Below are 15,861 nucleotides of genomic sequence, written 5' to 3' on the forward strand. Positions count from 1 at the left end.
ATGCCTTGTCTCTCTGCGCTTAGCATCACCAACCATTGATCAATTAAGGAGCTTGAAACTGTTGACAGGAATGTGTTCTCTCCACAGCGCTACTAGTGGTTAAAAACTATGAAGGAAAATCAACCCTCGTCCACACGATGTTTGACAAAACTCCTACTCAAAAAGTGATATTACAAAATTTCATTTAAAACATTTATTTACTATTTTAATCATATGTAACCTAAGATTTTGGTAAACTCATTTCAAGCACCGAAACAATTCGTACAACACACCATTTAAGGTTGGTTTTCAAAAGAGATTTGAGGAATTTCAAAAAGCCAACATTGTTTCAGCTTTAGCGCCAAATTATCTCTTTACACATTGCTCTAGAAAAAAATGTGGGCGTCACTAGACAGAAAGCTGAGTTTGTTCTGACAATTTTGATATGAAAGACATGGGGACTAGTTATATGCAAATACCCTTAAAAGGTCAATTTAAGGGCGCCTGGTTAGCTCACCTGGTAGAGTGGGCACCCTTTGCTGCATGCCATTCCCCCTCTCAAGTCCAAGCTGTCCTATACAAATAAAGGCCTAAAATGCCCAAAAAGTTCTTTTAAAAAAAGAAGGTAAATTTAAAAAGATGTGAAAATGCCCTTAGACCTCAAGAGGGTTAAAGGGAATTGGTAAAATGTTATACAATAATGACCATGTAGCCCAAATGTAAAAGTTCGGTTTTAAACAATGGGTTCTGGTTTTGTTTGCACAACAGATGAATACAGGTTCCTGACGCTTTCAAGCTATTCCACTGATCAACAGTTGGTTGTGATAACAGCCGTGCCAGTAAAATGCAGGAAAGAAGATTGGTAGGTGATGTAAAAAAAACACGTTTTAAAAATATTCAGCTTTGCAAATGTTTATTCAGGATTCAAATTGTTTTGGTGAGAAACACTGAATGTAAACCTGTTTGTTTACAGTCATATTTGACAGCATACCTTAAAAGGAAGGATGAATTGTAATAGGAAGTGTTGATGACTTAAGTGTAACTATTTTTGCAAGTCATAAAATGAAATCAAGTTTTTACAGTAACTCTCAAAGAGTGAGAAACAGTGTAAGTCACATGCTTGACGTTAAGCTGGTTAAGTTCTTTAATATGACCACTGTTGTGATTGCATTCTTAGAGTGCATTTAAATGCACCATTTCTCTGTATAATTCTGTCCTTCCAAATGTCTGAATCCTATGCAGTCACTTACTCTCCGTACGGGACCGGGGCTCACAATGTGCTGCATTTCCCTGGTACGTTTGTAAATTGAGATCTTATACCTATTTTTTTATAGCAAATAAAGAGAAACACATTCTGTCCTGTTTCTACCTGTTGTTTGTAGTGGCTGATTTTATATTGTAGTTAAGAAGAAAGAACACTACACTTTTGTTGATTTATTTCCATTGGAAAGTGAAGAAGATACACATTCCCATACAGGAACAACATCCTCATCTACACATATCACACTGTCGTGCTCACATGTATATGTTACTAAACTACTAAAAGAAAACTAAAACTAGTTTCATAACTTAATGAAAGCTTACATGTTATTTATCAGAACTTTAATTCTGAACTGTTCCTACACAAATTGGAAGGGTGGGAAAACACCTGGCCACAGTCAAACGAGAATGTGACTTGCTTTAACCCTCCTGTTGTCCTCGGGTCAAATGTTCAAAAAGTTTGAAATGTGGGTTTCTTTCACCAAATTGTGAAAAAAAAGTGTCAAAAACATCGAAAAAAAGTGACAAAAAAATTGGAGAAAAAAGTGACAAAAACATCGAAAAAAGTGAGAAAAACATCGAAAAAAGTGACAAGAATATATCGAAAAAAGTGACAAAAAAATCGTAGAAAAAAGTGACAAAAATATCAAAAAGAGTGACAAAAAAATTGAAAAAAAAAGTAACAAAAACATCGAAAAAGTGACAAAAAAATCGTAGAAAAAAGTGACAAAAACATCAAAAAGTGACAAAAAAATTGGAAAAAAGTGACAAAAAAATTTGACAAAAAAGTAACAAAAATATCGAAAAAGTCACAAAAACATCGAAAAAAGTGACAAAAACATCGAAAAAGTGACAAAAACATCGAAAAAAAGTGACAAAAAAATTGGAAAAAAATGACAAAAAAATTGAAAAAAAGTGCGGACAAAAGTCACAGTAGAAAAAGTGACAAAAAAATTTGAAAAAAAAAGTGACAAAAACATCAAAAAAGTGACAAAAAAATCATGGAAAAAAGTCACAAAAACATCAAAAAAGTGACAAAAAAATTTGACAAAAAAGTAACAAAAATATCGAAAAAGTCACAAAAATATCGAAAAAAAAAGTCACAAAAACATCGAAAAACTGACAAAAAAATTGAAAAAAAAGTCACAAAAACATCGAAAAAGTGACAAAAAAATTTGAAAAAAGTGACAAAAATATCAAAAAGAGTGACAAAAAAATTGGAAAAAAGTGACAAAAATATCGAAAAAAGTGACAAAAAAATGGAAAAAAATGTCACAAAAATATCGAAAAAAGTGACAAAAAAATTGAAAAAAAAAGTTACAAAAACATTTTAGACCCAGAAAAACTAAACGTTGCACGGTCGACGGGAAGACAACACGAGGGTTAAGGCACCCTGGCAGTGTTTTTTGATCTGTGAGCCTGACTACCATCAGATGCTTGTGTGATAAATCCAATCAGGTGTTGATCCAGTGGTAGTTAGCTGCATGGGCAGTTTGTAAATTGTTTTTTAAATTAATTTCACATGGTGAGGTGCACAGTTAAAGGTGATATGTATTATATTTACTGTATTTCATTAAAAAAAATGACCCCAATGCATCATCATCTGTTAAGGAAACACGCTTAGTTGAAATACTCTTTTCCGACAACAATGCTAATGCCAGTATTTTCTCCTTTTGAAATTTCTGTTCGGTGACGGAATGTCACGGAACCTGTGTTTTGGCCTGTGTGTGGTTATCAACTGCCCAGTTTGACAGCCAGGCCTGGTTGCCAGATATACCTGTAAACATGTAAACCCTGCGCGCTACAGCTGTAGTACAGCCATGGAAGCAGCAAAGAAACAATATACCTGTCCATCAAAATGAAATGCGTCACATGACTCTGCTACAACATACCTTCTATTTCTCAAATCTTCTCTTACTTTACAAGAGAAAGAAAAGTTGCAATTAATACAGAATACCCGTGGTCAAGATTAAATATGGTGAAGTTGCATGCCTCATTGAATGGTATATAAAGAAGTTATTAAAAAAAATATGCATACAGTATACCACCCTGATGAAGGAAAGATTGTTAAAAACATTTGGGGAATAAAGCGTAGTATCCTGGGTAGAATAAACGGTGAACATTGTCAACATTAGAAATTGTATATATTTCAATAAACAAGAAAAATAAACTCGCCCATGTGAAATCTGCTCGAGATAGGTTTTCCATTAAAGTGGAAATTGTGTTGATGGAAGATTTAGGAACAGAATTAAATATGTACTGCATGTGCAAGCATGAATGTCGTGGCCAGATGCAGGTACATCACATACTCTGATCAGACGCTGATACAACCACATGCCATTTGATTTCTCAGAGGGAAATGCATATGCGCTACCTGTTGCCTAACCTGGTTTGAAACTTGATCATTTCGGGTCTAAGAGAGAAAAGTACGCCTGAATCGTCTGACGTGGACTGTCAGGATGCACCATCCCATCACCAACATGCTTTAAAAACTTAAACACGTCAGTGAACAGGGAGGGAAAACACCAAGAAGACTCAGGTGCTCCTTTTGTGATGGCCACAGCCGTGGCCACACAGCCATCTTAAAGGCGGTAACCTCATACACTCACATTTATCTTAGTTCATGCTGTTTTCCTTAAGATTGGTTTCTGTACCTTTTCAGACACATTATATATTTTGTTGTAAACATTTATTTAGTTTTAAATAACATACAGGACACTGGATTTGGTTTACATATAAACTTTATTAGTTTTGGATTGTCTTTTTGCTATAATGGTTTTCTTTTGAGCTTACCAGTGTTACGAATTCCACACCCTGGAGTGAGGCATGAAGGCTGCTGGGACAAAGGGGTGGCGTCTGGAACAACAGCAGCTTTATAGGGGTGGTGGCCAAATTGGACTCTACCACTACTTGTTATGTCTGGGGGGGTAGCTTTATTTTTTCCCAAGATATTTGAGTTTTGATTTGTATTGTATTTAGAACATTTATTCGGTTAATGTTAATTAAGATTACATTTCTTTTGGAGTAAGTGTTTAGTTGTTGTTTTTTGTTATTTGTAGTTTATGTATTTAGTGTTATTGTTAAATAAAAAAAAAATATATGTCAGGGACCAAGCAGTTAGGCAAGAGAAGTCACAAGAAGATTTCAAAAATGTTTTTTTTTTCCCACAAAAACATTACAACAAAATAGAAATAAAGTTTGGGCCCTTAAAAGAGGACAAAAAAACAAACCGAACTTAAGCTCTGAATATAACAAACTCAAAAATACAACTGACTTGTCATAAGAGAAACAAAGGGGACTTATATACTGGCTGATCAGACCAGGTTTGACACACAGGGGGAGACTAACAATAACACTAATACATAAACTACAAATAACAAAAAAAAAAACACCATCTCTGATGGTGACGAGTCCGCCTACAGGTGGGAGGCTCACCACCTGGTGAAGTGGTGCAAGCAAAACAATCTAGAGCTCAACGCTCTAAAGACAGTGGAGATGGTTGTGGACTTCAGGAAGAACCCAGCCCCACCTGCCCCCATCACCATCTGTGACTCCACAATTAACATTGTGGAGTCTTTCCGCTTCCTGGGAACTATCATCTCCCAGGACTTCAAGTGGGAGCTGAACATCAGCTCCCTCGTCAAGAAAGCACAACCGAGGATGTACTTCCTGCGGCAGCTGAAGAAATCCAACCTGCCAAAGACAATGATGGTGCACTTCTACACAGCAACATCATTGAGTCCATCCTCACATCCTCCATCACCATCTGGTACGCTGCTAGCACTGCCAAGGACAAGGGCAGACTGCAGCGTGTCATTCGGTCAGCTGAGAAGGTGATTGGTTGCAATCTGCCGCCACTCCAGGACCTTTACCCCACCAGGACTCTGAAGCGTGCTGTAAAGATTGTGGCTGACCCCTCCCACCCCAGACACAAACTCTTTGAGACACTCCCCTCTGGCAGGAGGCTGAGATCCATCAGGACCAAAACCTCACAAGGACAGTTTTTTCCGCTCTGCCACTAGCCTTATTTACAAGGCCCGGAAACCATCCTGACTCTCTCCACACCCCCCCTCTGGCTCTACATGCCACTGTACTCAATCTGCTCTTTTTATCTTAACTATTACTCTCTTATTTTTAATACATTGTGTGTGTGTATACTTGTTTTGTTCTGTTTAACCTGTTTGTTTAACTTATTTTAGAGAATGTGTGACGTGCACCTACAACACCAAAACAAATTCCTTGTATGTGTAAAAAACGTACTTGGCAATAAAGCTATTCTGATTTACTTGGCTGGTGTCTGTATCGGCCACTGTAGTCCAGACAATAAGCATCTTCCAGTTTTTTTTCTCATCTCAGGCTCTGTCACTTTATATAGAAAGCACAGTGTGACTGTTGCTGGGCAATGTGAATGTAGGAGGGTTTTACATGTCTCTCCTCTCTGCTTGGCTGTAGGACACAGTAGCATCTGTTGGCCACAGAGGGGCGGTGTTTGTTAGTGAAATAGCAGGTGAGATGAATTGCAGGGGCATTGAGTTCATACAGGGTTCATACTGAGAGGCGAGAGTGAAGACCGACACAGCAGAGAGGCAGACATCCCAGACAGCCAATGACATTGTTCCAATGGTCATTTTTAAATGTTCTTAAAGGGATGACATTCACATTCATGAACAACATCCAGCATATTTTGACACCGCTTTGTTGTCTCTCTAGTCAACATCCTAAAAACATCCTCACAACATTGTCATCAGAACTTTCTATCATTATCTACAGCAATTAGTAGTCACATACATTTGTAAACACACAGTATGACACCGTTTCTTAATATGACTGACCAAGGAGCATGCACTCAAACATATCTTCCAAAATATTTACTGGATTTTCATTTTACTTTGCTGTATATTTAAAAGGTTGCTGTGAGGTGAGTGTACCCTTGAAGGAACAATGAGGTGAAGTAAAGTTAGTTTATCAGAAGGTACCAGGTTGTGTTGTTAATCCGTCTTAACATTTTCAAGTTTCTTTTACTGCATTCTGTTAATGTTTTTGTGATGAGAGTGAAGAAGCCAGAATTTAGTCAGCAACAGCGTGGACTGCATTTGTCAGGTGTGCATGTTTTTCTCTTTGAGATATTGTTTACTTTACTACTAGTAGAACAGATGTTAGGAGCTTCTGACTGGCAAATATACTATCATTTGAATTATGGACATTAATGGCGAGAGAAGAAAGATTGAACTATAACTTACTCACCTTCTTCACACACACACACACACACACACACACACACACACACACACACACACACACACAGCTTCCTCTGATGGGTGAAGAGTGAAGCATAAAAGAGGAAGCCGTTGCATATTTAACACAAACAGACAGTGTTTGCTCATTATTTGAACCCAACCAAACACAGAACACCCCACACACACTTCAACACACACCATGGAGTCAGAAAAGAAAGAGGAAGCAGGATTCTTTTTCCAGAACTAAAAACAATACATAAAGAGGAGGAAAAGTGTGTTAGTAGTAATATTCATATAATCTACTGTTTTTATTGGAACTATACTGTATTTCTTTGGTAAATAAAAAATAGTTCCAGTGAGAAATTGCATTGGGTTTAGAATTCTCAGAGACAATTATTTCAAAACCTCAAACATATGGCTGGAGGGTAAATAAGAAAATGTGTGTGTTATTTTTATTTGTCTAAACATACCTTTAAACCCTCAAACTGCCCCAAGTGAGAACCATCCGGAATGTTCCAGGTGTAATATAGTGTAAGCAATATAGAACATGATATCAATTATAGAATAATAAAATAGGAAATACAGAGTACAGGATTTACATACAGAAAGTGCAAGGTTTACATTCTTTCTTTCATGTATTATACAGGAAAGTTAAAAGTAACATTAAGTTACAATAGAAACAGGCCTGACTCCAGCAGGTTCCTGTTCTGCAGAAACATAAAACATTGAACACAACTTATAGTACATAAGGACAGAAACATTTGTACAGGACATTAGCATGGGCTAGACAGATACAGACAACTAAATACAACAATATAGACAGTGCAAACAAGACTTGGACAATACATGAACAATCAATGTGTGCAATACAGTAGCAATCATTAAAACATTAAAGTTTTATGTTCTTTTTGCCGTAAAATAAAGTAACTTCACATCACTTTTAAGATACATTGGATTGACTTGCAGGATTGAGATTGGACCCCTATGATGGCTACACACACACACACACACACACACACACACACACACACACACACACACACACACACACACACCAGTCGGACAAGCTAGCAGTAGCCAGTAGTGGATAATACACTCAGTTTATTTACTGTATAATCACCAAAGAAACTGTAAAACCATTTATAATCATATTTATTTAGTTATCTATTTGTTTGTTTGTTTGTCTGTTTGGTGGATGTTCACACACATCACCTCTCACACTTAACAAAGCTACCAAGGTGTGGATGCATGGAAGTGGGTGTGTTTGTAACAGAGATTAAGCAGCATTGTTGTATTTTCAGGTTCAGCCAGATTGCTTACACTGTTAGAAATGAAGCAACATTATTATTCATCTGGATTCTTGTTTTTTTTCTTCCCGACAACCTGATCAATCTAAGTCTAATATTCCCTTTCCTTTGAGCTCTCTTTTTGGTCTCCACCAATCCCAAGGGAAATATCTGTCTCTAGATTTTCTGCCATGTTCACCAGTTAGTTGCTAACGTTGTCTGTCTGCTGTTTGGGGCTGAGCAGGTAGCGTACTGTGTGTTTTTACAGCTTTTCCTCTGAAAACAGCAAACAGCTGCGGCTCAAAATGACACCAGAGAGCGATGAGAGTGAACCAAAGCAGTAAAATTGCAGACCATAAAACTAAAACAATGAACTGAAAGATGCTGTAAACCTCCACAGAGCTGAGGAGACCTGCAGACATGGGTACACAGTCATATGATTGAACCCTTCAGTGTGAGCTACTCAATGCTCTCCAGGTCTAGAATAAACTCAGTAATTTAGATGTCCGTACAGCCTGAAATCCTTGAAATATCCCTTCTATAGATAACACATAAAAGCCGGGCACACCCAGTGGGTGATACTTTGATGTGTGTGGGTCGTCCCCCTCCATCATTTTCAAAGGAAAGACTCACTCAAGAGTACAGACCAAAGCACAAGTTTCAGGGCAGTGAACCAATTTCTTTTTTTATCCCCAACATGACATAATACACCAGTTCTTTCCTGGAAGCTTTAACATAAAAGCAAAATAATGTATATTTAGCTGCTTTAGTCAAAGTTACATAAAGCAATTAATGGCATCTAATGTCTTTATATTTTACTTTGTTCAATGCTTTTGCTTCTTAAAGGTTCTTTCCTATTTTATTATTATGTGTTGTTGTTGTTGTTGAGTGTTTGCAAAATCTGTAAACCATGATTGCTTTTCAATAGAATAATAAATAAAAGGGGTTTGAAGTCCTTTTACAAAAAACTACAATAATAATGCACTAAAGGTATGTCTGTTACCCATACTGTATAAAAAAGTAACACTGATGATCAGCGTATGTATGTCCTGCTCTTATCCAGTTTGATGACTTTGAAGTCCTGTGGTTTCTGTTCCATGTGTGCCAACAGATGTTCATTTTTGGGCATTTGTGGATAGCAAAATTAAAGTGAGTGAGGCAGTGGAATAAGCTCTAACATCTGGATAACCAACATCATTAACAGCCAATGGTAAAACTGTGTTAGAGAGGGGCATACATTCCTGTGGAAAAGAAAAAAGCATTGACATTACAGCAGAAGACGGGTTGAGAGCAAAAAGTGTTGGGATGTAGGAAAAAAAAATCTTCTGTGCATAAATGCATTAAAAAAAGAACTGAAAAGGGTGCAGAGCTTTTAAGACATTGAGGGCAGACATAAGTTTTCACACTGTGGAAGGATGAAGAGGAGCAAATGGGTCTTTGCAGTTAGGTGAGACAGTTTATATTGCTGAAACTTGGATATTTGCTTGTCATTTTATGCCAGGTAGATTTTTTAATTTATTATTTTTTTAATCATAGTATATACTGTAATATAGTACTATAGTATAGTACATTTTTTAGCCACACTAGCAGCTCTGTGGATGGCTCTGTCTGTCGGTTGGCCCACCATTTTGGTCCAGACTGAAATATCTCACCAAATATTGGATGATTGCCATAAAATAATGAATTGTAATAATACATTTCATCTGGAGCCACCATCAGATAAAAGTTGTTTTTGTCAGTTTGGTTCATGACCAAATACATGCAAAACTAACTAGCAAATGTTAGCATGCTAACACACTAAACTAAGATGGTGAACATGATAAACATTATACCTGTACTGTAAATCAGCATGTTTACATTGTCATCGTGAGCATATTGATATTCACATTTAAATCAAATCCCTTCTGTGCCTTGTTGTTCTCACATAACAGTTTACATATCACAAATGCATTATCTGAAAATCACTTATAAAATGTTTTCTTTTCCACGTGATAAATGGGAAACGTGTTTCACATGTGATACATTCGCATTTGTTTCCTATGGCCTTTACATTTTCAAGATACTTGTTTGTTTTCTTCCCAGGATAGGCTCTACCTATTTATAGAAGCCACTGAAGATTTGTTTTGCCACATTGGCAAACTTAATAAAAATCAAAATAATGCATTCAACTAATTCATCACAGAATTCCAAATTGTTATGTTTTATTAAAACAAGAACGTTTTGGTCCCTCTGGACCTTCATCAAGATTCTTTTAAACAATTCTTACAACATTCATCTTAAATAGATAATGCTCCGCCCATTGATTAAATACTTAGAAGAGAAAGTCTACTTGATATTTAATTTGCAAAACTCTATCCCCCATGGAAATGCGGATTCCGTCCTGGTCGTGGAACAACGGACCAGATCTTTACTCTCGCAAGGATCCTGGAGGGAGCCTGGGAGTATGCCCAACCGGTCTACATGTGTTTTGTGGATCTGGAGAAGGCGTATGACCGGGTGCCCCGGGAGATACTGTGGGAGGTGCTGCGGGAGTATGGGGTGAGGGGGTCCCTTCTCAGGGCCATCCAATCTCTGTACGACCAAAGCGAGAGCTGTGTCCGGGTTCTCAGCAGTAAGTCGGATTCGTTTCAGGTGAGAGTTGGCCTCCGCCAGGGCTGTGCTTTGTCACCAATCCTGTTTGTAGCATTTATGGACAGGATATCGAGGCGTAGTCGGGGTGGAGAGGGGTTGCAGTTCGGTGGGCTGGGGATCTCATTGCTGCTTTTTGCAGATGATGTGGTCCTGATGGCATCATCGGCCTGTGACCTTCAGCACTCACTGGATCGGTTCGCAGCCGAGTGTGAAGCGGCTGGGATGAGGATCAGCACCTCTAAATCGGAGGCCATGGTTCTCAGCAGGAAACCGATGGAGTACCTTCTCCAGGTAGGGAATGAGTCCTTACCCCAAGTGAAGGAGTTCAAGTACCTTGGGGTCTTGTTCGCGAGTGAGGGGACAATGGAGCGGGAGATTGGTCGGAGAATCGGCACAGCAGGTGTGGTATTACATTCAATTTATCGCACCGTTGTGACGAAAAGAGAGCTGAGCCAGAAGGCAAAGCTCTCAATCTACCCCGGTCAGTTTTTGTTCCTACCCTCACCTATGGTCATGAAGGCTGGGTCATGACCGAAAGAACAAGATCCAGGGTACAAGCGGCCAAAATGGGTTTCCTCAGGAGGGTAGCTGGCGTCTCCCTTAGAGATAGGGTGAGAAGCTCAGTTATCCGTGAGGAGCTCGGAGTAGAGCCGCTGCTCCTTTGCGTCGAAAGGAGCCAGTTGAGGTGGTTCGGGCATCTGGTAAGGATGCCCCCTGGGCGCCTCCCTAGGGAGGTGTTCCAGGCACGTCCAGCTGGGAAGAGGCCTCGGGGGAGACCCAGGACTAGGTGGAGGGATTATATCTCTAACCTGGCCTGGGAACGCCTCGGGATCCCCCAGTCGGAGCTGGTTAATGTGGCCCGGGAAAGGGAAGTTTGGGGTCCCCTGCTGGAGCTGCTACCCCCGCGACCCGACCCCGGATAAGCGGATGAAGATGGATGGATGGATGGATGGATATCCCCCATGGAATAAACAACAAGATACCATGGCATGTCATGCTCTAAGGGGCCTTGTAGACCTGCTTATGGAACACTCAATATACTAGTAGTGCATATGATTACACCATTCTCTTATTTTTCTTATATGTGGAATATAATGTGACAGACTGTACACATGTTGTCAATTACTGAGAGACACTGCCACAGAAGAATAATTGTCCCACACCTGTGCACACAGAATGGGCGGCGCATTATCTATTTAAAATACTCTTGTTGAAGTAAGTGAAATAGGTCTATTAGTACCTTTCTAAAAACACTAGTTCCTGTTATCTCTTATCCTGGTTTTAGTCATAGTCAGGCAATTGATCATCTGTGAAGGAATGTCTCTGACGCCTCAACATCATAGTCCATCTGTCATTTGTGTTTTAAGGTGCAGGTATGTGACTATACCATACTATATAATACTAACTTTAGTATTATGTAGAAATTGTGCTGCTGAGCAAGAACTGTGTGCGGGATCTTCTTTTTTCTCAAGTGATACTTTCCAACCCACCTGCATCTGAGATAGTTGGGTGTGTGAATATCTCCTTTTAAAAAAATTAAATAAGAACACCATATCTCTAGGAGACTGCTTTTAAAGAACATTAAAACTGCAAAGTAACTGTGGCCGCATTGGCTCAGTTGGTAGAGCAGGTGCACACATATGGAGGTGTATACATATGGAGGTGTATACATATGGAGGTGTATACCTCGACGCTGAAGGTCCAGGGTTTGAGTCCGACCCAGAAGATTTTCCTGCATGTTTTCCCCCTCTCTCTCCCCTTTCATATCTAGCTGTCCTTTCCATTAAAGGCTCAAATGCCCAAAAAAATCTTTAAAAAAACCCCTGCAAAGTAACCTCAAAAGGTACCTTTACTTACAAAGAGTATCTGCATTAGCCTTCAACATCAGGGGCCGGCAGGCCGACCTCATATTTGTACTGTTGGATGACATTAAGTTGAAGAAATTAACACTCACACCAGTTCACACAAAATTTTTTAGTGTTAACCAAAATCATGGAGGCAGATGACAGGTAAGAGCGATGGCAGCAGGATATAATGCAGCATGTCTGGATATCATACCTGCCAACAGAACAGCAGAGCAGTGAGAGCAGTACTGAAATATGTATCACTGTTTCCATTTCACATGCTCTAATTGCCCTGCATCTATCTGATGGAGAGACGGAGGGAGAAGTACAAACAGAAGCTGAGAGAGAGATAGAGATGTGGAGAGAAAAGAGGAGGACAAGATAGTTATCAGATACATATTTACATTGTAGGATTCACTGTGCATGTTTTCCAATATTTCACTATAGAACGAGATTTGTAAATTCCTTTTTCACAGCAAAAAAAATGCAGATTTAGTTCCTAAGTTTAGCTCTTGTGGGTTTATACTGGCTGAAAGACAGTCATAGGTTTGGTTTATTCAACTTGCTTAATGTTGTCCTGACCATCAACAATCATAATCAACATTTGAAGCAGGAAACACCAGCAGCTCAATTTCACCAATCACAGTTTTTCCACATGTGGTCAGGGGCGTTTCTGGACATTTTGGTGCACTAGGCTAAACTGCCACTGGGGGACTTGAGGGGATTGATTATATTATTATCTTTTATAACATTTATAATACTTGTCCAATAATTTTCATTCAACATCACTCACGTTCTGTTCTGTCATCAACAGTCTAATGATGACCTTTTTCACAGCAGCCATTTTGACATGTCATAGCAGGAAAAGCACAGGTGTTGTTGACACAACATTAAAATTATAATTATTAAATTCTATTTAAGTGAGCTACTTCCATGGTCCCTGGTGTTGTGTATGCTGGCTCACTGGCATTGCTTATTAGACCATTATTAAGAAAGTTGGTATTGCATTTCTGAAAGTAAAGTCGGAAGTTCGGAAGTAACAATGCTCGTTATGGTTGTCTGATGTTAAAGTCGGAAGTTTAACATTGTAACTTTGTATTTGCAAAAGTTCAATGATTTTTAAGAAAACAAAAATGTTGTACTTTGCACTTGATGTATTGTTTAAATCGGGATGTTACATTAAAAAATATACATTTTGGGATGGAAAATTGTGAGATTTAGTCTTGGTTATTGTTTTATGTTTACCTTAAACTAAGGCTTAAGTGAATTTTTCTAATAAGTAATAAATAAATAATAAAAAATAAAAAAGTGCATGTATGTTTTTTAAGATGTACTTATTAGGACAATGCACATTATTCAACTTTTCTGTAAATGTCCAGGTGTTAGCAAGCTGGCTAATTTTCTACTGTAGTCCTGAGACCATCGTTAACGAAATCACCTGGGCTTATCAGCTGCCAGAGCTCCAAAAATGTACCTATGGTGGCTACATGTGTAGGTATTAGGCTACCTTAACACACAACTAGCCTATATAAATGCATTTTACAGGAGTGTTAGTGGATTTGGTCAATTTACAGTTCCCTTTTTCAGATGTGAGGGGGCATTCAAATTCTCTTCAGGGCCCCAAAAAGTATTTAGGGCTGTTCCTGTTTGAGAGAGAGAGAAGGGGCGGAGAATGAAGAGAGAGAGGGAAAGAGAGATGCGGACAGACTGAGCAAGAGAGAGGGCGGAGAATACAGGCAGAGAGACGTACACACACACACACACACACACACAGAGCGAGAGAGAGCGAGAGAGAGAGAGAGGGAGGTAGCCTAGAGCAGACAGGGCTCCAGCAGTTGGTCGGTATGTAGCAGCAGAGCCGAGCGTCTGCCCGGGATTACAAAGAGGAAAAACGCGCCTTGGATAGAAAATATCACCAGCGGGATTAAAAATAAAACCACCCGAGGATGAGACACATACCGTCCGACTAAAGGAGACTGAAAACACGCCGATATTTCGCTGATTTAACACCGTTTTTTAACGAAAATGGCGAACGAGTCCCCGGCCAAAAGTCTGGTGGATATAGACCTGGCATCCCTGAGGGTGAGTGCGTGTCTCAAAGACATTTTCAGAGTGCATTTTATTTTTTCGTGCTCAGAAATAAAAACACCACCATGTTGTAGGCAATGCTGTTGTTGACACAACCCTGCGGTGGCTTTTCTTTGTCTAATATCCGCTGGCATAGGAGGCCAGGCAACCGGGCGCAGCCGGCTCCTACATCGAACGAACCCGATTGTAAATAGCTACAGGCAATCAATCAGTCTATTTTTTTTATTTTATTTTATTTTTTTTTAACATTTGTTTTTATGCTTTTTAATTACAGGATCCTGCTGGGATTTTCGAGTTGGTGGAAGTGGTCGGAAATGGCACCTATGGACAAGTCTACAAGGTTGGTGTGAGCCTCCATCTGTGTGTGTGTGTGTGTGTGTGTGTGTGTGTGTGTGTGTGTTAAAGCCCCAACCGAGAGAACAAACGGACGGAAACTGGAGCACAAACATGCATTTATGTATTTTTCCCCTCTCACGGGCTCAGGAACACGTTTATTATAACATGTCTCCTCCCCTCACTGGGACCGGTGCAGTCTGGACTGGATTATCTCTCCGATAGCGCTTTGGCCTCTCACTGCTTCACATCCACATTCATTATGTTTGGATTGTAGCGATGCAAACATCATCCCAGACCACCTATTTTGGTACCAAAGAGGTCCCTCCTCCTTTCACCCATATGCTGGGAATATAAAAATATTCCCAGCATACTGCAAGCTTTCCAATGGCACTGATCAGGCCAACCCCATCCGTGCATGACAAGCCCTCACCACGCTGACCGACTTGTGCGCCATTGGGTGGGCGGTGTTTCTTTGCGCATTTGTGCACACTATTGCCTAGCAGGCCTTTTGCTGGAGTGGCTCTGTTCTGCATTTATGGTGATAGGCCTGTTCATCCCAACACACACACAAGCACAGACACACAGGAAAAGGCATCTGATGGAGACCCAGTTGCCCCATCAGAGATGAGCAGCGACATCATCCTGCTCTTGCCTTGTAGAAATGAGAGCAGAGGAAAGAGGAGAACATAGTCAGAACTGCTGGATCTGCCCAGGCTTTTACTATGCTGTTTAATTTGGAAGTAATCTGAGGAAATGTGAATTTTGTTGTGTGTGTTTGTTTGAAATGATGTCATGTGAGACAGAAGGCAGCTATAGGTAATATTGCCATGATTATTATGACTTGTGAGCAGTCACACCATCAGATAATGCTACTCGCAGATGTTGCAAGACAAACTGCAAGTCAAAGCTGTGTCCAGCTGTGATTGACTCTCATTAGCTTGTGGCTAGAAAATATTGACTTATGTGCTGTTTTTTCCTGCTGTGTTGCATTGCAGCAACGGAGTTACAATTCCAAACTCCTTTTGGAACATATCCAAGTGAAATTGAACCTAGACTGAAGTCACTGAACTGCTAGGTAGCTTTTATGGAAACCCAGTGAAAGTTCTGATGTTCGCAAGTTCCTACATCGCCTCATTTAGGACTATGTTCTCTACAGCTACAGAGAAAGCGTGTTTTAAGGCTCTGGCACATCAACCCGAC

The 15,861-nt window shown here is 39.6% G+C and overlaps 1 protein-coding gene across 3 annotated transcripts in view; it reads left to right on the top strand.

Moving 5' to 3' along the window:
- Positions 1-14,017: 14,017 nt before the first annotated feature.
- LOC144525542 (mitogen-activated protein kinase kinase kinase kinase 4-like) overlaps positions 14,018-15,861 on the top strand; it is a 105,889-nt gene continuing 104,045 nt past the window's right edge. For 2 of the 3 annotated variants that reach the window (XM_078262451.1, XM_078262454.1), the window contains exons 1-2: positions 14,018-14,319; positions 14,600-14,665. In XM_078262451.1, the coding sequence (XP_078118577.1) occupies positions 14,263-14,319; positions 14,600-14,665 (123 nt within the window). In that variant the 5' untranslated portion in view covers positions 14,018-14,262. The remainder of the gene's footprint in view (positions 14,320-14,599; positions 14,666-15,861) is intronic. The other variant, XM_078262455.1, reaches the window with a different exon arrangement.

This window comes from Sander vitreus, chromosome 11 (assembly GCF_031162955.1).
Source record: "Sander vitreus isolate 19-12246 chromosome 11, sanVit1, whole genome shotgun sequence".
NCBI classification, from domain to species: Eukaryota; Metazoa; Chordata; class Actinopteri; order Perciformes; family Percidae; genus Sander; species Sander vitreus.